This window comes from Rhagoletis pomonella, unplaced genomic scaffold (genome assembly GCF_013731165.1).
Source record: "Rhagoletis pomonella isolate Grant_MI unplaced genomic scaffold, Rhpom_1.0 Rhpom_scaffold_00002, whole genome shotgun sequence".
Classification (NCBI taxonomy): Eukaryota; Metazoa; Arthropoda; class Insecta; order Diptera; family Tephritidae; genus Rhagoletis; species Rhagoletis pomonella.
In genome coordinates, this window is record NW_023458556.1 from 54,824,083 (window position 1) to 54,849,699 (window position 25,617).

The 25,617-nt window shown below is 36.8% G+C and overlaps 1 protein-coding gene across 1 annotated transcript in view; it reads left to right on the forward strand.

Annotated features, from left to right (window-relative positions):
• Positions 1–25,617, forward strand: part of LOC118733809 — a 53,650-nt gene that overhangs the window by 19,365 nt on the left and 8,668 nt on the right. The window contains exons 3-8 of the mRNA XM_036463384.1: positions 5,265–6,343; positions 8,722–8,912; positions 15,751–16,372; positions 21,951–22,072; positions 22,643–22,714; positions 24,137–24,315. Of these exons, the coding sequence (XP_036319277.1) occupies positions 5,265–6,343; positions 8,722–8,912; positions 15,751–16,372; positions 21,951–22,072; positions 22,643–22,714; positions 24,137–24,315 (2,265 nt within the window). The remainder of the gene's footprint in view (positions 1–5,264; positions 6,344–8,721; positions 8,913–15,750; positions 16,373–21,950; positions 22,073–22,642; positions 22,715–24,136; positions 24,316–25,617) is intronic.

Here is a 25,617-nt window from a genome sequence, read left to right on the forward strand (position 1 = left end):
TTATCTTAGGATCATCTTCATTAACAAATTAGTTATATTCGGTTACCATAAGTCCACAAAAAAAAGTAAGTGCGCCTGCGCCATACTGCAGTGAAACTTACGTTACATAATATATATATATAAATATCGATAACAAAACCGATAAAAATATCAATAACAAAATCAATGAAAAATTCGATAAAAATTTCGATAGCGAAATAATATTGGTAGTCAGTTCAAATAATATAAATAAATATATCTATAAAAATATCCATAACAAAATCGGTAAAACTATCCATAATAAAATCGCAAAATATCGATAACAAAATAGACAAAAATATTGCTAAAAAATCGATAAAAATATCCATAAGAAAATGGATAAAAATATCGATAACAAAATCGATAAAAATATGCATAACGAAATCGATAAATATCCATAACAAAATCGATAAAAATATCGATTATTTTATCGATAAGTCCCGAGAATCCCGAAAATCTCTAAAATTCCAAATAGTTCCCAGATTGAGTCTCTGCGTCTCTCTCTATATCCTTTCGTCTTTAATTACCTTTATTTTAATATTTCTTCCCCTATCTTCATCCTTACTTTTATCGGTCTCCTCATCCTCCTCTTTGTCTTTACTTTTATGTTTATCATTTGCTCCATTTACATATTCCTCTTCACCTTTGGCATTTCTGCACTTCGTCCTTCCACTTTGTTCGTGGGTGCATCTTTTCACTGGAGCGCCGTTATCCAGGCTTACAACGTGACGTTGTTAGTGGTGCTTATGCTGGATCCCAGGTAAATAAAGTCCTTCGCTACTTCAGAGTTATAGCTGCCAACAGTGACGTGTGTCCCGAAGCGCGTGGACTCTTTATATGTTGTCAGGAGGTACTTTGTGTTGTCCTCATTCACAGCTAGACCAACCTCTTTAGCTTCTTTTTCTTAACTGGAAAATTCTGCAGTTACGCCCATCGATATCATGTGCATACGCCAGCAGCATCGTTCGTTTGCTATATATGGTGCCGCTGCGATTCATATTGGTGGATCTTATTACGCTTTTTAGACACTCTACATAGTCGTATTAGTTTTGCGGAACTACCAAATTCAGACATGGCATCGTACCGACAGGTTAATAAGTTTTTGGAGTATTGCTATCATTTATCTTGTCAACCCAGGTTCCACCTTGTCGAACTATGTTCAGGCATACTGCCGATATCTTTATTAGTTAAACTGAGTTTTCTTTTCTCGAAAGACGGCTTGATCTTCTCATAAATATATATTTATCAGTTAAAAGATAAATAATGGGGTCAGCCAAGACAAAAATATTAAATATTTGTCGTGTTGATTTAAGCATTGGAGAGCACTGGCATAAACATTGATCATCCTGATAGGCATTGACACTAAAATTGTCTAGCAAAAAGTTTTCTAACATCAGTTTGAAGAGGTTGCACTGAACTGAATCGTCTTACCTAAAACCTCGTTTGTTTTCAAACGGCTGGAAGAGGTCCTTCCCTATTTGCTAAAAGTTGTAGGTCGTCGTCACTCTACATAGCCGTATTAGCCTTGCGGAGATATCAAATTTATCAGTACTCCGGACTTCTGTTACGAGATTGCAATCTTCATTTTGTCAAAAACTAGCCCCTGTCTTTAAAACATTTGATTGCTGCCTTATTTTTTTATAAAATTTCGATCCGCATACCTGCCACCTTGCATCTCAAGCTCTTTGCAAACACGTCTTACTGCATCTCTTTGTTTCTCCTTTAAAATACGTCTCTCATGCCATCTTTTTCCTGATTCCGCGTGGACTGGGATGCTGCGTATTTCACTGAGAAATGGCGAGGTAATATTCCTCATATAAGTAATTTTAGCAACCAATGTTGTCTCCACGGATCAAACGCGCATCAAGAACGTTTTAAGTGTATCTGCCGTCTATCACAGAACGTAATCAATTTGATTTTTGGTTCTTTGGTCTTTATGGCTGTTTCGATGCTGGGGCCTGGTACCACTAATTTTTATCATGCAGTGTAAATTTCCCGATTGTTGGACCAAAAATGGCTGCATTGACCGCCCTGGAGTTAAAGTCGACAAGTACGATTTTAACATCGTGACGGGTGAAGTAACGTCTCCGCAAACCTTAAGATCGTAAACCTTATCCACCTGGATATGTTCATTAGGTAGGAATAATTTTGTTTTTTTACATAGGCCTTCGTCAAAAAGTTAAATATGGACATCAAATACTGGATTAAACCTAGAGCTACATACCTCTATAGTTGGTAAATATTTTTCATCAAGAGATAGGCCCAGCACATCAGTCCTTGTTTTGAAGCAAATAGTTCCATTACCCTCTGTCAGTTTTTCGATTCGCCTTTTAATAAAACAATATCGTCTTCATTCAGTCACTATTTGATATAAAAGGAATCGACCGCTCCAATCTACTGTATGTATATGAGAAATGTATGTATGTATATCAGAAATATTTTCTAATCAAGAAATCATAAATATTTGTCTTCAGCTTCTGTTTTCCACTATTATCAAGGATGTGCTAAAATTTTCCAAATGTTCACAGTTTTTCTATTTTCAAAGCATTTCAAAAAGCAGAAATATTTTAGTACAGATCGTGAAAAAATCGTTTGCCTTCACTTTGCGTCACTTTACATAAAAAAAAAACTTGTTTATAATACAGGCACCATATGTAAATACTTCTCCATGCTCACAATATTTCTGATAACACTCTGGTGTTTATACAATTCGACCCTTATTGCCGCCAATGCCATAAAGTGGTAGCGTCACGTAGCTTATGCTTGCCTCATTAGGTACATAAAATCAGTGTAATGAATTTTGTTTTTTTACCTCCTTTCCACTCCTCTTTTGTCTAAAGTTATGTGCCCACGCGCAAACACACAAAGCTGAAAATGAATAGTTTGGATAATAGCAAAGGGAACACTTAGCTGGGTGAACGCTTGCATGACAGAGATATATGTAGCTAAGCTGTTACCAACTTGTACATACACCCTTCTATGCCTTTATAAACGAAAAGCGATGCTAGCTTTCCGACATTGAATAAAGTTGCAACTCCCTGTCTGCTAGTTGTGGATGACAGTAATTTTCAAACTTTAAATTGGCATCATGCAAATAAAAAAAAAAATATGGAAAATGCAATATGTCGATGTTGGTTTTCGTTAAGCACATGAACAGAGCATAGCATAGGATAACTATAACAAGAATTAAAAACAAAATACAACATCAAATTAGAAAATTCCAACAACGAAAGGTAAAAAAAAATAGTTTGACTTTCTGGAAGCAGTAGAAAGTTAGTACTTATTTGAAAATATGCGTATATGTATGTACATACATGTGTATATATACATTATTATCTGACTTTATTAAGCTTCTACTAAGCTAGTACATGCACTCTTAATTGAAATCATCTAATCAAAGAACATCAGTTGCCAGTAGTGCAAGCAAGTTAAGCTAATTGTTAAAGAGCAAAGCAACCATTGTTCAACGAAAGTTATTAATACGAATAAAATAATTAAAAATAATAATGGCGATGAGCTATTATGCCTATGTGAATGACAAATAGCACTTAATTCAATTCAAATAATGTGCTGTAATGAGAAAATAAAGCCATCAGATTGGAATAAAAAAATAGAGAACATTGCTTGTCAACGTTAATTGTTTGTTTGTTCTTTGAAGGGATAAGAGAATAAAAAATAAGACAATTGAAAATTTTGTAATTTAAAACCGGAATTCTTTTAAACGCTTACAATGCTCGAAGTGTTAATGGATTGATTTTTTCCAAAAGAAATTGCACGACTCATCAACAAAGTAAAAAAAAAAACAAAACAATTCCCACTTTTTTGCAATCAATAGATTCAGTCTAGCTACAGTAAAATATTCCCACATTTGCTTTCATTGTTACACTTAAAAAAAAAAGCTGTGTCGGCGGGCTGAAATAATAGTCAACAAATCGTTTATGCAATTAAACAAACGAAAGAAAACTGAAATAGCTTTTAAACTCTAAACGAGAGATGCCACCTATTGAAAAATGTTTCAATTAAAAATAATATTATAATATATAAATAGGTGGTAACCCCGTTTGGATATTTTTTTTTAATCTATTTCAGTCCTCTTTCATTTGATATTAAATTTGTTTAATTCGGATGAGCGGTTTGTTTATTATTACGAAAAGACTTTTAAAAATTCTCTCCAGAGGCGAAAAATATGTACACAGCTTTCAAATTACCAAAACTGTATTACCAGATATATACGTCCGAGCTTTACAAGGTTTTTTATGACAAATTTGAACGCAGTTTTTATAACCAAAAATATATGTCCAACTTTTAAATGGTCAAAATTTCTGTCCACTTTTTACATGACAAGTAATTTATTCCCAGCTTTCAAGCAAACAAAAATGTGTGTCTAAGTTTTTTACTAACCCAAAATAAATGTCCAAGTTTTTAAATGACACAACTCAAATATTGCATTAACTACATAGATACTGAAAATTTATATTCAGTTTGTACATATATAAAAAAATTTTTACCAAATTTTTAAATTTCCAAACACTTGCGAAAATCTTTAAAATTACTAAATATTTATGTCCAGTTTTCAAATGACCAAAAATGTGTGTCCAACTTTTTAAATGACCAAAATTTCTGTTATCAAATAACAAAAATCAATGTCTAGTTTTAAATTTGTACGGATAAGTGCAAATATTTTTCTGGTATGCCCCCCTTAAACAGCACTATTTAGGGTGATGGGACCCATGGTTGGCAGTTGTGCTTCCTAGGCAAATTAATTAGTTGAAATTTTGTTGGATTAACTCTGGAATTGAAATTTATTGAGTAAGCACTTGGGAGGTTAGTTAGAAGCGATAAATCCCTACGGGACACCATATCGTCAGCTAATGCTGCATTTTTTCCTCCGGTGCTTTAAATTTCTACAATAGGAAGTTGGTTGCAATATATTTCGACGCAAATATGGTTTTAGTGACTTGTGTCTTTTTAGTAGTTTTTATTAGATTGGGTACGGTGGTACAGGACGTATACGTAATATATATATTTTTTTTTTTTGGTTTGACCATCTGTAATGGATGTAGTCAGTTAATTAAAGGCAATTCAGTTAAAGATAGGACGAACTTTTTCATTTACTTAATCCACTTTATTGACCACATCAGCAGTTTATTAGCACAATCAACACAAAATGCTCGAAAGAAAGAAATTCTATCAAACATTTCCATTAACATCTTAATAAATATCGCATTTTCTTCTTCGCCTTTCAGATGCAAGCTGTGAGGAAAGCGACACGATAAGCACCACTTCCTCCACACCAACACCCGCTGAATTGCCTTTGCCCCCACCACCGCCACAACCACAAAAACCTCCAATCACTAGCACAACAACCGTACTGAAACCCATTCTAAAGAAACCCTCAACAGCAGCTACACAGTATCAGCAAATGCACACGCAACAACCGCAACTACAACTACATCAACAACAACAACAAATGCAACTAAACACATTAAAGTGCACAGGGCAATCTACAGCAGCAGCAACAGCAACAGCAGCAAACGCACAACCGAATCCCTGTTGCAAGGAGCAAATGCTGCCACATCGCACTCTGCCACAACCACCCAAAGGCCTGGGCTTTGGCGCATACCACACCAAAGAGGCGGTGCTGCAGCGTGTACAACAACAAAGTGGCCTACTTTCCGGCAGTCGCACAAATCTGAACACGCTAAGTGGCATGTTAGGATCAGCGATAAATCTCGCCGGCATCGGAGGCGGTCTATGTGCGAGCGCGAGCACCAGCTTTGGTAATAACTCGACAGTCGGTGGTGCGGCAGTTGAAATGCTGGGCGGAGGCGTTGTGGGCGATGGCGTTAGTAACAATATAGGCGGCGGCGGCGGCGGCGGCGAGCTACACTACAGCAACAGTAATTACAATTTTGATACAGCGGCAACAGCAGCAGCAGCAGCAACAACGGCAACAGCACAATCAGGGATTACTGAAACAGTCGACGTGGGCACGGAGCATAAAATTACGCTTTCGGGCACTCCCGCGTGTTGTGCTGCCGCCGGAATTTGTACGGCCAACACAGCTGCTGGCAGCGCTAACGCCAACGACAGCACTACTATGTTATACATAGACCTACATTCGCCTACCGCGACCCTGCCACGCCCTAAAACATCAACATCAGTAAATAAATTTAGTGATCTATTAAATGCTGCAAGCGCAAATTTTGTCAACGCTGTAACTGCGCCAGCTATTAGCGCGTGCAGCAACAACATCAACAGCAATAACGGCAATGCAGTCACTGGTGTCACATTGTGTGCGGCGGCCGGTCGCAGCAATGCCAGCGTAAGTACATACCTTCATAGCGAAAATATGCGATTGGGGTGGGCGGGGAGTGCTTGCTGAGCGGGGAGAGTCGAAAAATTAAAATGAGTGCTAATGGCGCCGGTTGACTGTGGGATTTATGGGATTTCTAGAGCATCACAAATGTGTATGCTCTGTGTGTTGGGTATTTACCACCATTCATTGAGTTAAGACGAAAGAGTATTTAAAATAGGATATCATTTATTCGTGGACTCTTTCAATTAATTGCAAGCGAATGAGGTCAACGTTGAATTTAATTTAAAACTGAGCCGAGCTGGGTGGAAAACATATGTACATATGTATGTAAAAAAATAAATAACTCAATGCGTAATGGGAGTAGCGACGCAAAGAGGATTTGTTTAGATATATATGTATCTTCGTAATTTGGTTTTACAAATGAATTGGGTCATATAACAAGTTCGTATTGACTGCGTTGAAATAAGTTTGTGAATTTATATGAATACTATTATTTTACGTTGCCACAAATAAGAGCAATCAGTAGCTTAAAATATGTTTCAGTTATAATTAAATTCCTCTCAAAAAACATTTTGCCGTTAATAGCCTTATTCCCACGCATTCGCAAATTTATCGCATTAATCATGTTAAAATTGCGGTGCCCAAAATTATGCCATGAAAATTGGATATTGAACGCATTAGAAATTTAAAAATGTGCTTAAATTATTTTTAACAATAACAAAATATATTTTTGGGCACAGTAGTTTTGACAACGGTGATGCGCAGATTTTGTGATTGTGTGGGAAAGGGGCTATAAAAGTAATGCAACACAGTAGCCCAAAAACTTCGCATCAATGAACTTGAAAGAAAAAATAGTTTTAAAACATTTGCAAACACATTTTAGTGCTTCAGCGGTGCAAATAATACAATTTATAATAACAATAATAATATTAATTATAATATTTTGACCTACTGTGGTGTCACACTGGAATTAACCATTCAAAATTGTATAAATTAAAAAAAAAATAAAATAGCTAACAAACACCCAGCATGCTTCGCTGCGCCTTCAAAGTATTTTTGTGTGTTTACACCCTCTATTGTTTTGAAAATATGTATGTATGCAGTGAAGTTTTTTTAAATGCAATCAGCATTTGTGGGAGATAAATATACGGTATTTGAATATTTTTTGCGCACATTATCGAAAACGACAAATATTGAATTGATATGTAGAGTCAAGGCAACCTTTCTAAATAAATGATTGCCAAGTAAAGCGCTCTCAAACACTTTCCATTCCCTACGACTCTTGTAATATTTAATTTAGTTTCCATGTTTTTAGTTTGTACTATTTAGATAGGTGGCAGTTCTATTGAAAATATACACATCTTAAATATCTTTCGTTTGACACCCATATTGTAACATTTAATTTATTTTCTCAGTTTAATTGAACTTTATTGTTCAAGACGGTGGCAACCCACCACATAAATTATTTCGACAGACAGTTCTTAAACCTCTTTAGTTTGATGACATAATATAATTTATGTTATCAATTTAAATTAATAAAATGTTTTCAAACAGGTGGCAACCCACCACAAAAACATTTTAGGCTTTATTTTGATACCAATGTTGCAATATTTATTTTATTTTATCAATTTACTTAAACTGAAGTTTTAAAACTTGTGGCAACTCTTAAAATTTGTTTCCTCTTAAACCATTTGGACATTGCAGCGAATAAATAAAGCCATTTTTGAGTTTTTGAAGCCGCACAAAGGAACTTAATATTTTATATACATACATAGATATTATGTCCTATATGTGCGAACTGATTCGACGGCTTGCAATAAAATATACATACATACAAATAGCAGCCAACTCTGTGTACTTGCCACTAGTTTTATTACTTATCTGTGTGAGTATAAGGGTGGTCCTTATATGTAGGAAGCAAAATTTTACATAAGCTTTTCTAAGCCTTAACCTCTACGCCGATGCTACTATAGTCGAAGATATCACATACAAATTTTGGTCCCACTTACAGACGGTTAAGGCGTGTCGCCTTAAAAAATTAAAAATAATTTTTTTTTAATCTCATACCCAAAATCGATACTACCGTAGTCGAAGATATCACATATAAATTTCGGTCCCGATTGAAGTTGGTTAAGGCGTGTCCGCACAGGGGTAAAAATTCAGATTACCCTATGAAGACGTGTTAATCGACTCCAATCGGGACCAAAATTTATATGTGATATCCTCGACGTAAGTGGTATCGATTTTGGGTATTAAATGAAAAAAAAAATTTAATTTTTTGAGTTCGTAGAGGGGAAAAAATCGTTCATTTCATTTTTAAAAACCACCACTTTGCAGCGCCCGGCAGGATAATAAAAAGTTAATAAAATTGTACTATTTTCCAGACCAAACGCGTACAAAAATCTCCACTGCTCACTCGTCGGCGTTCTTCATCCATCGTGACTAATCTTCTAGCTTCCGATATCAGTTATAATCGTGGTGAGGGTACTACTCTCGCGGATATTACCAATTTGCGTAATTATCATGCAACAACAACTGGCGGCAGTACAACAACCTTAACTCATAGTGGTACACGGTAAGTGTCTATTCTATTTCCGTACCCGTATAAATTATTTTAATACATAATTAAGATAACACAGACGTACAAAATTTAACAAAATTCCTCACGCTGAGACCAGACTATTATTTTTTTTAAGAATCCGGTATCAAATTTATTTCAATACCTCAGGCTACCGAGATACTCAAACCTAACTAAAATGTATATAACGTCCTTTGAAATTAGTTTTTTCGCTGGATAGCCCCTCAAATTAATATAGTATAATTTTAGGCTTCTTTACTTACAGTATCGGTCATATCTATAGCACGCCATTTCAAAGTGATATTGTGTGCCACTTATATGTATTTATTTATTTTTAAGAATTTTCAATTAAAATACAGTTCTTTCTCTAACAAACCCCATATAAACCCAAGTTTAACAATTTGTAGAAAACTGCCGGCCGGTCTCGAAATTCTGGGTTTAGTGAAATTTTGTTAGCCTGTGCTATTATTTATTTGGTAATGTCTTATAAAATTAAAGCTTCATGCGAAAACATCTGAAGAATTTTCGGATATAGAAGAAAATTTTGCCTACATAAAGGCTCATTGTAATGCAAGGGTCATTTGTCGGGACCTGTCCTTTAATTTCGAATTTATGCTTCCATATGACTGTAGTATTTTCCTTCTAGAGACAGCTGCCGTTAAGGAAATAGTCGATGGGGTGCTCCCAATCGAGACCGATCCCAGCGTCTTTCGAGCGCTAACAGTTCGCGTGGTGGGAAAGACCGACTCTCCGATCCCCTTCCACGTTCCGTGTGTCGTTCAAGAGCTAGCAGAGGTCGGAAAGGCCGAGTCTCCGAATGCAATTAAACACAATTTGGTTCATATCCGATCATTGGATCATTAAGAAATTAATGGTTTTGTTTTGTGCTTAAAGCTTACTTGTTTATTTCAACGCCCGTTGTGTTTGCTTGAGTCGTACTTCAGTTTACTAATTTCTATCATTTCTGGTCATACCATTTATTCCTCAGTTTTACAACGCTGTTTTTCTTTAAACGGTAATAATTTCTCGCAATCAGTTAGACAGGTATTTACGTAATTTACCATATCATTGACATCCATAATTATCAATTTACCCAAGTCGCATTTTCCCAATAAATTTATATAGTTTACAACCAAATAATTTTCCCATGGCGTAGTAGCTATCGCCCTTCGTGATAGAAATTCTATTAGGGGTATTCTCTGAGTGTTGCAAAGCCCTTGCATGGTGCACGGATTGCACGGTTGCAAAGCTGTCCTATACGAAAACCAGTTTTTACCGTGGAATCTGTGCAACGTGCAAGGACTTGGCAAGACTCAGAGAATACCCCTATTGTGTTCGAGCCGCTCACACGTTACTACAGTGAAACCCGCTTAAGTACCTGACCCGCTTAAGTAACCAACATTTTTGGGCACCGTGAATATTTTAATGTAATCTGAAGAAAATTCCTTTCTTAAGTACCTCCCCGCTTATTTACCCAACCCGCGTAAGTACCTAAATTTTTCGTACCCCATTTACCATTTTACTTATAAGTTTCACCTTTTAAGTGCTCCCGCAACACGTTCGGCAAAAAATTCTAAAAAATCAACCGTACTTTTTAACCAATTGAAACTTGCACATTATTACACTAAAATTGAATGGGCTATAAACTATATAATAATAGATTGGCGCTTACACATATGTTAGTGTTTGGCCGAGCTTTTCTTCCGATTTGTGGCGTGCGCCTTCTGGGCTATAAACGCTTCTGAGAAAAATGTTTGAAATTTTAAGCTTAGGTTTGTATTATTTTTGTTAGGGAATGAACTGTGTTTTAATTGAAAAATCTTGAAATTTAATAAATAGCATATGTGACAAACCACATCATTTTGAATTTGGTCCAAAATGATAGATATGTCCAACACTGTATGTATATATAAATATGTATAATCAATGACTTTCAAGAATTGAATTCTTGTTGAAATGACATAACATTGCTTTATCGATTTTTTTATAAAGTTTTTTTTTTATATTTTTAAATGATGCTATGATCTTGGTTTTAAACTATGCACACTTCATTAAGTGTTCATGTTTTATTCAAGGACTTATTTATGTAAGTTAACAGGAAGATTAACTATATCAATAATTATGTTCGCTTAAGTACCCGCATCAAGGTACTTAACCGGGTTCTTTTAAGTACCCAACCCGTCTAAGTACCTCAAAAAGCTGACATTTTTCGTGAGGTACTTAAGCGGGTTTTACTGTATAAATATTACTGTTTGCAAATAGGAGATCTATCTTTGTTTGTGACGTTTCTGCAATTAATTTATTGCAATCGATCATTTGTTTCGTTGAGCTACGTGCAAATATGTATATCTTTTAATTTATTGCTACAGGAGGAGTTAACGTTTAAGTTAATATTAAAGTCCCCAACTATAAGCCAATTAATTATAAGAGACCTGTTTCACATACCTCAGCTACAATATTTTCTAAATATTTTAAGAATTCAACGGTTTTTATTTGGATTATTTTTATCCATCGATCTATTCTATCTAACTTTCTGCTCGATTCCTATGCTGTGAGGAGTCTTGATTAAAGAGATGACAAGATGTTTAGTAGAGCTCAAGAATTTCCGCGACAATATGAAAAATAACTTAACATAAAGTTATTGGAGAAATCATTTTATTTAGGTTTTTTGCTTCTTTTGGTGTTAAAACAATTAAAACAGTAGTTACATCCTGCTGTGTATGTAGCTGACGTAAACACACACATGCATATGTACATGCGTCTGTAGTTAAGCACGAAAAGGAAATGAACCAATTAGGACTAAAGTTAAAAATATAATACATAGTCCAACCCAAAAGCAGAAACGCGAGCAAAGTATGGAACAACGCTTCTTAGCAAATGGTCAACGGTTAATGATCATGAATCAACGATAAATTATCTTTCTGGATAAGCCGAAATGGTTTAGCTAATAGCAAAAGGAATTTTCGCGCAAAAAATCACGTACAAGAATGGTATATGGAAGCAAGAAAATAAATTTGCAGCAATTAAATATGGAATTATAGTTCATAAATATACTTGTACATCAGCTTACGTAAACCTGTATGTGTATACTGTTTAAGGAAAATTTTAAACTATTAAAGTCGCACAGCACCACACTCACAACTTTAGCATTTTCGTTCGCCTTCGCCATACTTACTTAGTGGCCCGATAGTTACTGGGCACTCAAGCGCTACCACCTACATATGCACATGAATGCAATAATACATTAAGGGCACGCTCAAGCAATATGCCAGTACAATGTCCACTCTGTGGGCGCTAAAGTACTTCTGTTCCTAGCTAAGCTCACCTGGTTAGCAGCAGCGGCAGCGGCAGCAGAAACAACTTAGTCATGAAATTTTTGTGAAATTTTTAACTTTGAAGTATTTCTCTATGGTAACATTGCATGCGACACGGCACTCCCATACACTTACTACATTTATGTGTGCAACCCATAAGCATTGGTAGATATGGTATTCGCCATCGCTGTGCATTACTCATACGCCTAGGCGGGCGAGCGTATTGATATTGCGTGCAGCGGCAAGCAATATTGTTGCAGTATTTTTAGTTGACGTGAAAAGGCTTTAGTATGTTGAATGCCCGTTGGGTAAAGCACACATAAACGCCCACTTTCACACACATCTCTACATACATATATACATATGTATATGTAAGTATGTATATACGTGACCATGATGCAATTCATGATATGGACATTTAAAAAAGATTTTGGCTTGAGGTAGTTATAGAGTGAAGGCATTGACTGCAAATGCCTGCAAGAGAACGGATATGAAAGGGCAATGAAAAGAGCAAAAGTGTCGTGACAGCAAGGGAAAGGCAACGAATGGGGCGTAATGATTGTGTGGCAACGTAGGACGCGGAAAAGAAAAATGACTTTAATGCACACAAGGTGAGCTGAGGCAAGCGAACAAATGTTTGTGAGCTCGAGCGTGAGACGGAGCTATGTACAATGTACATATAAACATTTTTTCGAATTTAATTTTAAATAACACAATTTTAAGAACACGTGTGTATAGAGTTTACGTAGTACTCACTCAGATACGTATTTTGCATTGATATTTTTTTAGGATATTCTAAATTTTTATGTTAATTTTGTATACATAAATATATAGCTCATTTTTCAACAAAACCCATGTAAATCAAAATTTCAAACTTTGGGCAAAATTAAGGGAAATTCATAAATTCTCATCGAAATTTCAAGCTTTTTAAAAAATTCCCATTGATTTTTGATAAAAGTTTTTGCTGACGGTGTTGAGCATTTTCTTATATATGTATGTATGACCAATTTTCTCTTTTTTTTAAATTTGAAAATTTGATGAAAATTTGCTGAATTTTCCTTTGTTTTGTTGAAAGTTTGAGCATAAGAGCGTATTAAAATTTCTAATATTTATATATGATGCTTTTAAGGTATTTTTGACACCCCTTTACCCTGCGAACCGATTTACATCTTGCGTAATACTTGCTGGCTCTTTGACTGCTTTAAGAGCCACAAGTCTGCCCATCCCTGATATAGACTATATAAGTCGCTGCTCATCCTTTTAGCCATCAGTGTGGATGGAAGTACCAGCATTCCCCGTCAGCTGGCCAGCGTTCCACTCATCCCTACATGAAAAGCGAAAGTCATTACACTACGAAATTTAATCAGTTCCGACATCTATATCGGTTCTAATCTCGTGGCGCCGACCTCTTTTAAGCACACTTGAGATCGCTACATGCCCCTATTCGGTCTGTATCCGAAATTTTGATTCCTCTTTTTCGGGTACGGTGGCTTCAAATGAAGTATGTATAATATTCATCCCTTATAGAGGCGCACTGCTCACAGCGCGTGACAGCCCGAGGCCTTAGGGTGTCAGTGCTCTTCCTGATTACTACTTTTATCTAGTGTTTCCCACTAGAGCTTAATTGGTTATAATAGTTCCACATAAGTTTGTAGTCAAGGAAGTAAGTATGTATGTATTTCGCCTCAGAGGAAAGGTTAGGTTAGTCCCATCAAGCTTTGGTAAAAAAATGCAGGGATCTTTGTTTTCTTGATGAGCAGAACATGTTCCGTTTTAGAAGGTTTGACTCTCAGCCCATTTGGTTATGCTCAATTTGAAACACCTCCCAGTGTCCAATTTTGATTACTTCAGCTCGCTAATTGTTAGCAAGCATTTACGGGAAATTAATATAGCCATCAGAGTAGGTAACTGTCTTGGATCTCTTTTCTTTAAAGTTTTCTATTATTTTATTTAAGGGGGACTAAACTATGGGACTTGTTCAAAATTCAGGCTTGTTTGATTATAAATAAATTTTTCATGAAATGAGAAGTAAAGTATATAAAATACTTAATTGTTTGCTAAAGCAAGGCGACTGCGTTTAACTGAGAAAAGTGAAGCTAGACAATGTTACCATAAAATTAAACTTCATAAATAAACGTTTTCTTATCGAGAAGCATATATACGTATAGGTATAAACTGACTTCCCTTATTAGGAAGAACCTTTTTCACTTTTTTCATTAAATCTGACTGATCCATGCAACCTGTCTTAGAAAATTAATTGATCCTTAGTTATACCTAGACAGTCTAGGCTAAGGCATAAGACATGGTATTAATGATCATTTTAACGAGCTTTAATAATTAGCTAGTCCTTTCATTTTCAATAAGGAGAATATTCAAAGCGCAATGCTGGCCCGATGGCGTGGGGGATGTTCTAGTGCATATTTCGCGTGGTGAGGTGTTCGACAATGTCTAATAAGCACCCGACTAGTATCCTGCCTCCAAATTGGTGAAACATAGTTGATGCGTTTTCGGCTGTTAGAACGAATCATGAATTTGGCTGGATTGGGCGGGATTTGAAGGATTTCGCTTACCGTGTCAGAATTATATCTAATTCGTTCCTTAGATGATTGGGGGCAAGATGACTTCTTTGTTTCACAGTGGTCAGTTTAACTAGGAGGTCTACTCTGTATTGCGATTCGAAACGCGACACGGACTAATACAAATTCATAGTGGCAAGTAAAGGAATCCGAATGATTTTCTTTTCAAATCGCAATATAGATTAGTTACCCGGTACAAGCTAGCTTGTTAGTTTGCTCATTTCTATCAATCTTTCTCTGGACATGGCTGAACATGTTTACATGCGAATTTTTTTAGGAGTTCAAAACGTTACCCACTTAACTGCAGCACAGATTTTGGCCTGAGAAATGCTGCCGCAATTCGGGAGCCTGTATGGTTGTTTAAACCTGAGATCCAGACAAAATACAGGGCCTCCAATTCCTTTATTAATTTTAGATCAGTCCGCAAAGAAATGATGGGTGCAATTATGCTCACTTTCCTTATTAGCTAGATAGATTGCTAAACGGCTCTCCTGCACATTCACTTGATCACTTCCCATAATACACGCATGTTAACAATGCGAAGCTAATTCGATCTTTAAATTCTCACCTTAACAGCTTTAGCAACAGCTTTAATCGTAATAGTTTATTTAAGTTAGTTACGATATGTTTAAGTGAATCTCGCCACCTACACATTCTACCGTTCAGTTCGAGGCCAACTATAAAACCTCGGAACTATTATCGCGGCTGGATTTAAATATTTTGTGATTATCTAAATCTTCTTATTATTTAATTTCGACACCATTTCACACTTACTTACATACTTAAAATTTTGTCGTCCATCCGAAATGTGAAAGCCAAAGACAACATCCAATAATGCCAATGCCAATGACCATAATTTTATTTCATTAAATTTCATCAACCCATCTACTATTTAAGTTCTTTATCAGCAATCCCACCAACAATTAATTTTATATACATTTACAGTGACCGCATCACGTTGGCCAAATCACCAGTAAGCGGCAAACCGACACGCCTACCCTCGCTACACTCCATGGGCATCGACAGCAGCGGAAGTTGCAGCGGCAGTGGCAGCGGTAGTGGCAGTGGCAGCAGTGGCGGTGTGCTCACCTTTCAACAGGCCATGTCCGGTGCTGTCTCACCACAATATTCCTCTACCACGCCGCTGCTCTTCGGTGGTGGCGGCGCTGGCGGCATTGGTGGCAGCATAGCTACAAATATGGATCTACTCGGTGGCTCATCGTCGGCACTCGCCTCTGTGCTGGAGGATACGGCAACAAGTGCTGGTGAAATGGTCAATGACACATTGCAAGCAGGTGACTCGCCCACCATGAACCATCATCACAACAGCAGCAATAACAACAACAACAACAACGGCGGCTTAAATGACAGCCACTATGAGCTAAATGTAATCGAAGGTGGCATTGGAGGCGTTGGCGCGGGCGTGAACATGAACGTGGTCACTAGCGGTGTACATCGCGTTGGCTCCAGTATATTGCACAGCAGTTCAGCGACCATTGCACAGCTGCAGGGCAGTCGACAGCGACAACGGATGCGCACCTCCAGTATGCCAGCAGAAAGTAGAAAGGTAAATATAGTACATTTAGCGTAAAATGCACTATTATGGGCGTTTCTCAGTGTACACAAGTATTTGTCGTATATGTGAAGAGATGTAAGCTTGAATTTCTACATAGAATGGTAGCTGCCCTGCATAGAAAATTTTAGGCAGTGTTAAAATTGTCAACAAGTTTCAGTAATCTGAGTTGTGACGCTCATTACGAGCTTAAAAATGAGTCAGAAAAAGACTTCTTATCGCCGCTCACATTGGTGTCTGTATGGCACGAGCAATCCTCTTTTCCATCTGTACACATATTTGGTAGCAAATATTTTCTGAAAACAAAGCAATAAAACGCAAAGCAAGCAATGAAACAAACAAACGCTTGCTGGAATGATTGCAGGCTTGGTTTCCGGTTTCTTCACTTTGTATTTGCAACACTCATTCGTTGCTTCAGTGCATTCATATTGCCACAGTGTTAACTAAATACATATTAAGTATGTGTTACTTCTTCTTTAAGACTCTCAGAAGAGATTTTTTTAGTAATCAAAAATTAAATAACTTATTTTACAACTTGGCGTGAATGTTCTTTGCAGCTCATAATCTCGAAATCCTATACTGATGTGAGAAGGCATTATGAATCATGTTTGATATTTACCACATAAGTCATCCCGTCTCAAGAGCCGTTGTTTGAACACCCGGGGCTTCTGTATAGCTGTTATGCGAAGTTTCCGTATACAATGCGTCTAGCCTCTCAACTACAAGAGCAGTAGCGGCTTAAAGCTAAGTTTGTGACCCAGCGAAATTACGCGGGCGCGAACCGATCAATATCGCTACCAACGCTCAATTACACAAAGTCATATTAGGTTATAAACCCAACCAAGGATCCACACGGTCACTCATTTGGTATCAATAGTGAGGGAAGAAAAGGAACTCAGTCCATTTACATACCTTCATCCAAAGGTATCTACGGTGTTGTGGCTCATCTTCACTACCATGGTAGTATATTTTCTACCTTACCGATTGCTATCTATTTTGTGAGAGATGACACGACAGTGCTTAGGATCAACGCCCGCCTTTTTCCAACGGAGGCAGGAAAGCACTTCCACCTGATTTCATATTTGGCTCTGGAATTGAGGAGCAAAGCCCTCTTAGCAGGATCCGCTGGACCACCAGCTTGACATAAGAATGCATTTTCAGCATTTATTTCTACAGTACTCATCTGCCAAATCGGACTCGATCTCCCTATTACGACAATGAGCATTCTCTCTATTAAATAGGCACAGCTAAAAAAATATTTACTTCGCTTTTTTGCAAACATTTGTAGGATTTATCTCCAATGAATCCAGATATTTTTTTCTCCATGACTATATTCTTTAACTATAAGTCTACTGTTATGGCTTTTTTATATTGTCTACTTAGAATCTTTACGATCCACAAGCAGGTTTGTTTCGGATCTCTTTGAAGGATATAAGTAATATCCATTTGGTTGACTCCCATTTTCGAAATGGGGTGATTATTTTAATAAAAGCGTTATATGGATAGAATTACAGAGGGTGTATTTTCCCTCTGCACGCTACTTTCTGAGTTGTTCTGCAGCCATGCGGGGTCACACGAAGTTGGAGTTTCTTTGTGAAACTTATTATAGTAACCTATTGTGAACACATGCCGCACTAGCATGCCTACAGCAAGCAAACTACGGTCGGCGGACTCAAAATTCTCATCACTTCATTTTAGAGAGATCACCAAATTCTTAACAATGAGACGTCCTAGCAGAACTAGTATGTCTTGATGAACTAACTAGCACGAAAAATTGCTAGGCAGAGTTCAGTAGGGAAACGAATAGCGCCCGAACCGCATTTGAGGTTTTGAGAAGAGATGGTGAAGCCCCCTGGATTTTCTTCCTCCCAGCAATGGGTTGGACACCGGGTTTGGGGCCAAGGGTCGAATCCGACTGAGTGATAGCCCTAACCTCTAACCACTCAGCCACAGCGGCCGCCAATGAAAACACTGCTTTACACTTTATCAGTAGTTGTCTGCCGTTGTCCGGGCTACGGTCACCCACACTGCATACTAATTTTGGGTCTGCCTTTTAGCACTTTTGGCAAACTATTTCGAAGTCCTTTGGGTAGAGATTATTGCCTATCTAGTAAAAGTAGTTCCTCTCTAGTACCACAATGGCAATAATGAATAATGTTCCAGTTGTACATAGGCCCACCATTCGTTGTACACCCTTCTCTTCTCCGGCAAGCGTCTTACAAGAGTTACAATATGCTGTGCAAATTTCCCGCACTTCAAGGAATTCGGTGCGAATTTCTGTGTAACTACATATATAAATATGTATTTCTTAGAAAACCTGTATAGCTAAGGCATCACTGAAAATATCGCAATAACTAAAGGACAATTAAGGACAATTTCTTAGGCATATTCTCTCCGGGATATCACATCGAACCTCTTTGGTTACCCACTGAGCTTACATCACGACTCCCTTCTTGTCCCGAATCATTGGAATTTCTCCAAATTGTGACTCAAATATTTAGGTCAATTTTAAATAAAATCATTTTTGAATATGTTTTTATTAATTTGTTTTTTTTTCTTCTTGAAAAACTCATTCACGTAATTTGCGAATGAAAACAAAATTGTTTATAGTTTTGCGCTTTTTTTTAATTTCTCTCCGACATTTCGTCCGGCAATTTCTTTTTTTTTTCTTTGAACCAAGTGATCACATTCCCATAAGAGCCAAGTGTTTCTGCATGCTCCAAAAATTGCATATTCCGTTATGTAAATAAACATGCATACATACGCCAATTTTTATTTTTATAAATTTTTACGCGTCAGCATATTTTCATTTTATTTGGACCTTTTTGATATGTGCAGGGTAAAATGAAGCCAACTGGCAGCAATCTCTGCCGCTCGACTGAATTGCTGAGCTATCAGCACACTTGTGTAAATATGTCTACTTACAAACAATCATGGGCGCGCATACATGCATACATACATATGTATGTATGTATTCAGTTATTTTTGTATGCAAGAGTCAAGCTTGCCTAGGTTTTCCATCAAGCAAATATAACTACATACAAGCATTTCTGCCAAACTTTCTTTTCCACTTTATTTTCTTCATCAAAATTTGCTCATGTCCACACTCAACCCCTTGGGAATCCTTGTTTTCAGGTCAGCGAACCTTCAAAGATAAATAAAAGTTTTTTTTTTTTTTATGTTGGTCAAAATTTGGCTCAACTCAACGCGAACTATCAGCACTATAAACGCTTGAGTGCATATGAAAGAGGTAAAAAATAAACGATAGCCAAACATTCAAACACATGAAAAAATAATATATTTTATTACATTTTGGTTTCGCATAACAAATTTTATGTTGCTGAACGCCAGCTCACTTCCGCATTTCCATTTCACAAAATTTTTTTTTAACATTGCTTTAAATTGTATGGAATAATATTTGCGGCATGGATGGGCAACATTTACATTTCAATTTGATTACTTTAAGGTAAAAAATGTCCGTTCTTTTAAAAAACTTTTCAACTTTTCGGCAAATGAGCGTCATATTCCAAAAATACTTTCACTAACTTCGATGATAATTACTGTTTGTATTTCAAGATATGCTGACTATTTGAGATATACACTAGTCCACTTCAAGAAAATTTTTATTCCATACATATGTGCATTAGGGCGGTCCAAAAATACACAGGAAAATACATTTTTGGAATTTTCATGCTGCCACTCCCGGAATTATAGAAAATGGAAAATAACGAGACCTGTTATTCTTTAGTTTTTTTTTTCTTCGTCACTGGAAAGAGCGTTACTTTGTGGGTCCCAAACTCCCAATGTTGGGAGGGGAGTGGTTTCATACCGGAATACACGTTTATATAGCGAGCCGCTTGCTCCAAGACAGTCGCCCGCTTGCCACCACACCTACTGGGGAATAGACGTTGTAGACTTCAGTGAGCGCTTAAACCGAATAAGTCGGAGTGGCCCCACTGAAGGCTCCACTCGAATTAGTTACCGCATCTCGCACGTGGGAAGCTCCCGTTGCGCAGAGTGCGTAAACAAGGCAGCAAGAGTAGGGATTGAGTATCGCCGTGCTACTGTAACTTCATGCCCAAAACAACGACTATACCCCATTGTACTCCAATTTCGTTTACTTCGATAACATCTATAACAATGTTAGCACCCTAGTTCAACGCATAATCACTCTTGCCAACAAGTGCTACTTTGGACTGAGTAGGCAATTAATTAAGGAGCAAAATCCTCTCTCGACAAACAAAAGACGATCGAACGATAAGCTTTACTTTACAACGACATTGAAATAGTGCGGAGCATTAAAATACAGCGGCTCCGCTGGCTTGGAAACCGACGCTCTAGCTCTTAGATTATTCAACTTGGAACCAGCTGGTGAGATCAGAGGAAGAGGGAGGCCCCCACTGCGATGGAAAAACCAAGTGGAGAAGGACTTGGCTTCACTTTGGCGTCAGTTGGCACAGAGTATAAACGACTGGCAAGCTTTGTTGAACTCGTCCAAAATCACTTAAGCGGCTACAGCGCCAAATTCGAAGAGGAGAGAAAGTATCTCTTTATTCTGAAATCGGTTAATATTTGACCGTTCCGCCGGGGCTTTGAGGTTTTCCATACGGACATGTGAAGATGTGGCTGGTGTCTTGTGGGGTACCCAAAGAGTTTAAACCACTACATTATCCAGGCCGGAATTGAGCCAGAATAAGGTGGATATCTCTTGGCATTTGTAGCTAAACTTCTGCGAAAGGCATCACCAGGACGGTAGTAATTAGAAGGTAGTTCAGAAGATAGGAAATTTTCACCTTCGTTCTGGCGTATACTTGACATTTGATGTACCGTACCACCTTCTTGAGTGCAAACGTCTCTGCCTGGAGAATGCTTACATGATCCGCTGGGGCAGCACTCTATCTTTGATCCATCACTAAAAACAGCCATGCCCTCCAAGCTCTAAGTCTCTCGCCAGATCCAGTCCAGGGTTTGTAGTTGGTCCATGATTTTCTTGTTTTGAAATCGTCGGGCGCTTATACCTTAGATGGAATTCTTCTCACTTTACTCGAATGGTCCTTCCTTTCCGAAACCCAAAGCCCGTAATCTGTTAGCAGCTAAATTTTAAGTATACAGAAATCTATAGACGGTAAATCGAGGAGAGCGTTCAGAACCTTCATTGGGTAGGATCCCATTACACCCGTTGCACAAACATCCACTCACGTCCACATTCTGCTAGGGTTTTCACCATGGCAAAATAAATTTAAAATATAATTTTTTCATTACAAGTATTCTTCATTAAATAAAGCATACAAATATGTAAATATTTATTTTTTATAAAAATAATAATAGCAGCCTCGCCACATGAATAGACCAATGTCGCAGTCCAAACCCTACTGATGTTCATTTCATATGCTTTCACCATCAGCTCTCTAGCTATTATACACTCACTCACTGCGTAGTCCATCCGAACTATACAACTTAACTCCCTCAGTACTTGAGGCGTCATTTTAATGTGATTTTTATAGAGCTTTCATGAACTTATTCTATTTCTATTAGTTATTCTATGTATGTATGTTTGTTTGCTTATTTGTAGCCACGTCTCGCCGATACGCGACGTGCAGCAATACATTGTGCCGACCTCGATTTGGAATATTATCGCCTGCGGAGCTTTAGCATCACGTCACATGGTGTATGCAATTTGGGTGATTCCCTGCGGTAAGTAAACAGTCAGCTACATCAATAGACACGTTAGGCGACAGCAAAAAAGTTGAGACGAGTGAATAGACTAAAGAATAACAGGAGCAAAGAAAAAAATAAGCCAGACGAGGCTACCGACATAAAAGAACATGCACATACTCACGTACGTACTTTAACTGGTGCATACATACATACATATGTACCAGCATATAATATCAGCTTGACTGCGACGAGTGACTGTGCAGCAGACGCGTCCAAGATAGGCCAGACAAGACTAGACATATCAAATGGCATGGGGGTGTTCATGGCAGTTGAAATTAAATATTTAAATCTGAAAAGTAAATTTATGATAATATTTATGATGAGAGTGCTACTGATATCTTCAGTATGTGCTTTCGCTTTAAATTTAATGTTTTTAAGTATGTATAAAAATACATATATGTATGTATATGTATGTATATTATGCGCAATCACGTTCCAAGCTAACTTGCTTGCCTTTTGTTTTACTTCTTTTGCGCTCATAAAACCATCAATCGTCCGTTTGTCATGCCTCGCCTCATCTGGGCATATTTGCTATTCGCTCAGAAGCCGCCGATCACGTTCAATCAACTCGGTTACATCGACGGGCACATCGAACAGCGGCAAAGACCGGAACAACAGGTGCGTTTAATGCTGTCATATTGTTACTAACTCAATTACGTTTTTATAATAAATATAAACGCTTGTGACGTGCAGCACACGCTAGAGAGCTGCGCAAATGCTTTTGTTTTGCCCGTGCACCATTGAAGCGATTCTTAGGGGTTCTTCTTTGTATTTCTCTTATTCTACAGATATTTTTTAATTTATTTTATTGCTGAATATTATTAATCTATCGAGTTCAAAAGAGATCTGAATTTTTTTCTGGATTTTCATGATCTATTAGAGCGGTTTAGGATTTTTCACACTTTTGGGATTTTTTCCGGATTTCTAGAAATTTTTCTACGCTGATTAAAAATTGTCCATACCTGCAGCGTGGTTTGGGATTTTAAGAATTCCAGAGATTTTTCTGAAATTTTAAGTTTTTTTCTCTCAGATAATCCAGAATTTTGATTTTTAAGTTTTTTTACGTTTCCTCAATTATTCGACACTTTTAGAAAGTGATGTACTTTTTTATTTTATAGTTCAATATAAAGCCATCGAGTGTAATCGGTATCTGAAAATTGTTTTCTAGATTTTCATGATCTATTGAAATATTTCAGTATTTTTTGACACTTTTCGCATTTTTCCGAAGTTCTAGGAATTTTTAACGCTAATTGAAAATTTTCGTGACTATCGGAATTTTTTGAGATTGTGAGAATTTTGTGAATTATTCTTTCTTTGCCCTTTAAACTTATTTGTATTTTCTCAATATTTCGGGAATCTTAGAAGTTACTTCACACTAATTGCATATTTTCGGTGGTTTAAAAATGTTTAGAGATTTTCTGGAAATTTCTTGGATTTTCCCTTTTTTTGGGATTGTTCATGTATTGATTTCTCATAGGATCATCTAGGAGTTGGATTTGTAAGATTTTGTATACTTATCTAAAAAAATAGCTAGTTTTGCTTAACTTTTTCTTAACTTAAGTTTTTATCATTCAACTTGGATTAAATTTTATTTACTATTTTTTTCTTTTTTGACATGTGGTAATCTTGCCAGAAATATATTTGCATAAGATAACATTTTCTTAAAATTCTTGGTTTTTTAAAACAGTATTGCCAACTTGTTCACTAAATAACTTTCATTTCCAAATTTTATACTTTTTCTTAGCTCATCTTAAGAAGAGCTCAAGAGCTTCTTTATTGAAGAATTCAAAATTAAAAATAATTGTGTTCGTTGTTGCTGAATTCGCGAACACCTTTTCAAAGCCATTTATGCAGCCCTCTAGTGCGCACACACAACACATTCACACATCCATGATGTACCTACATAAATACGCGTTTATTAATTTAGTGGCGTGCGTGGCAATCTAACTTGTTATATGTTCGATAATCGTTTAATATCGTTAATGTCAAATTCAATTTTACGTATCTGCAACGTTTCTATTTTGTGTGTCTTTTGCACAGCAATGCATCGCATATATCCGGAGACAATATTTTCGAATCTACAGAGAAGCAGGATGCGAATAAAGCGCCGATACCCGCCTATAAAATTGCCATGCTTGGCGCTTCTGGTGTTGGTAAAACGACATTAACCTATCAATTCACAACATCCGATTATATTTGCGCCTACGATTTGAGTCTGGGTAAGTATGAACAGTTTGCGGGAGGAAATATTTCTAAGCATACATATGTGCATAAACATACTGCATGCATAGTTAGTAGCACTGTATTCACTGCGGCGCAAATGTTTTAATGTCTGCCAACAAAGTGTATGCAAAAGAGTGAGAAAGCATTTGATATTTACATACCTCCTCCCACACAGCTTCTAGCACTTACAAATTGCGAACTAATTTTTATTTCAAAAGCCATTGGTGAAACCGCAGAAATTAAGTTTTGCGAATTGAACAATGAAACAGCTAACACTAAGAACCTCTTATTGCAATCAAGGAAAACTTTACAACTGTTTTCAATATTAAGCACAAAGGAATGTGCGGCAAGAATGTAAACTTGTGCTAATGGTAGTAATGTAGCTAGTGCAAATGGGTATGTAGCAAGAAACCATGTTCAAATCCAATCAACACAATCGACATTAAGCAAGTTGTTGTTAAATTACACTACAAGCTGTGTAGGTAGACAGGCAGCAGCCGAATAACAACAAACTTTGCGAACTACTAGAATAGCAACGAATCGCGTAATAATAAATGTGCAAGTAGAATTTGGTCAAATTAGTAGTATTATAGTGTACTCCTGTATATGGGACATTCTTTGCCAAGCGTTGGGCATTTTTAAAAATTCAAGATTAGATTCTGCTCTAAAACTTTTGTGTTTCTGGAGAACCCAACACTAAAAAAAACCAATTAGCAGCAGCCTTTTTATGTATCACGTATTAGTGTTTTTTTTTGCACCACGGCTCCCCCTATCCAATTTCTATGTATAACGGCCCACTGATTCCGAAAATCGAGTTAAATTCTATGGAGAAGATTACGAGATATTTTCAATTTAACGCTATTCAGCTTAAAACAAAAAGTAGTTCCACTTAACCACGTATACCTTACATTTAAGAATTGTAATACGAAATAGGCTTATGAAAGCTAAAAGAAAATTCTACATAACCATATATACATCAATTTTCGATAAGCCTGTTGATTTCTAAAAAATTTGTTAATAATTCCAGATTTTTTTGTTTTTGTATGAGAAAACTAAAAAATTGAAACTATAACATCGAAAAAGTTTTAAAAATAACACATTCTGTGTAAATTTTTTTAATTTGTGTTAAAACTGATTCTGTTATAAAAAAAAAATCAAGCTACTAATAAAGAAAATCGATGGATAGATAAATAATAAATGAGTGGCCAAATGAAAAATGAGAGGGAAAGAATGTTACTCAATTGTAATACACAAAATCCTTGCGCATTTTTATTTGACCACTTATTCCTTTTATAAAT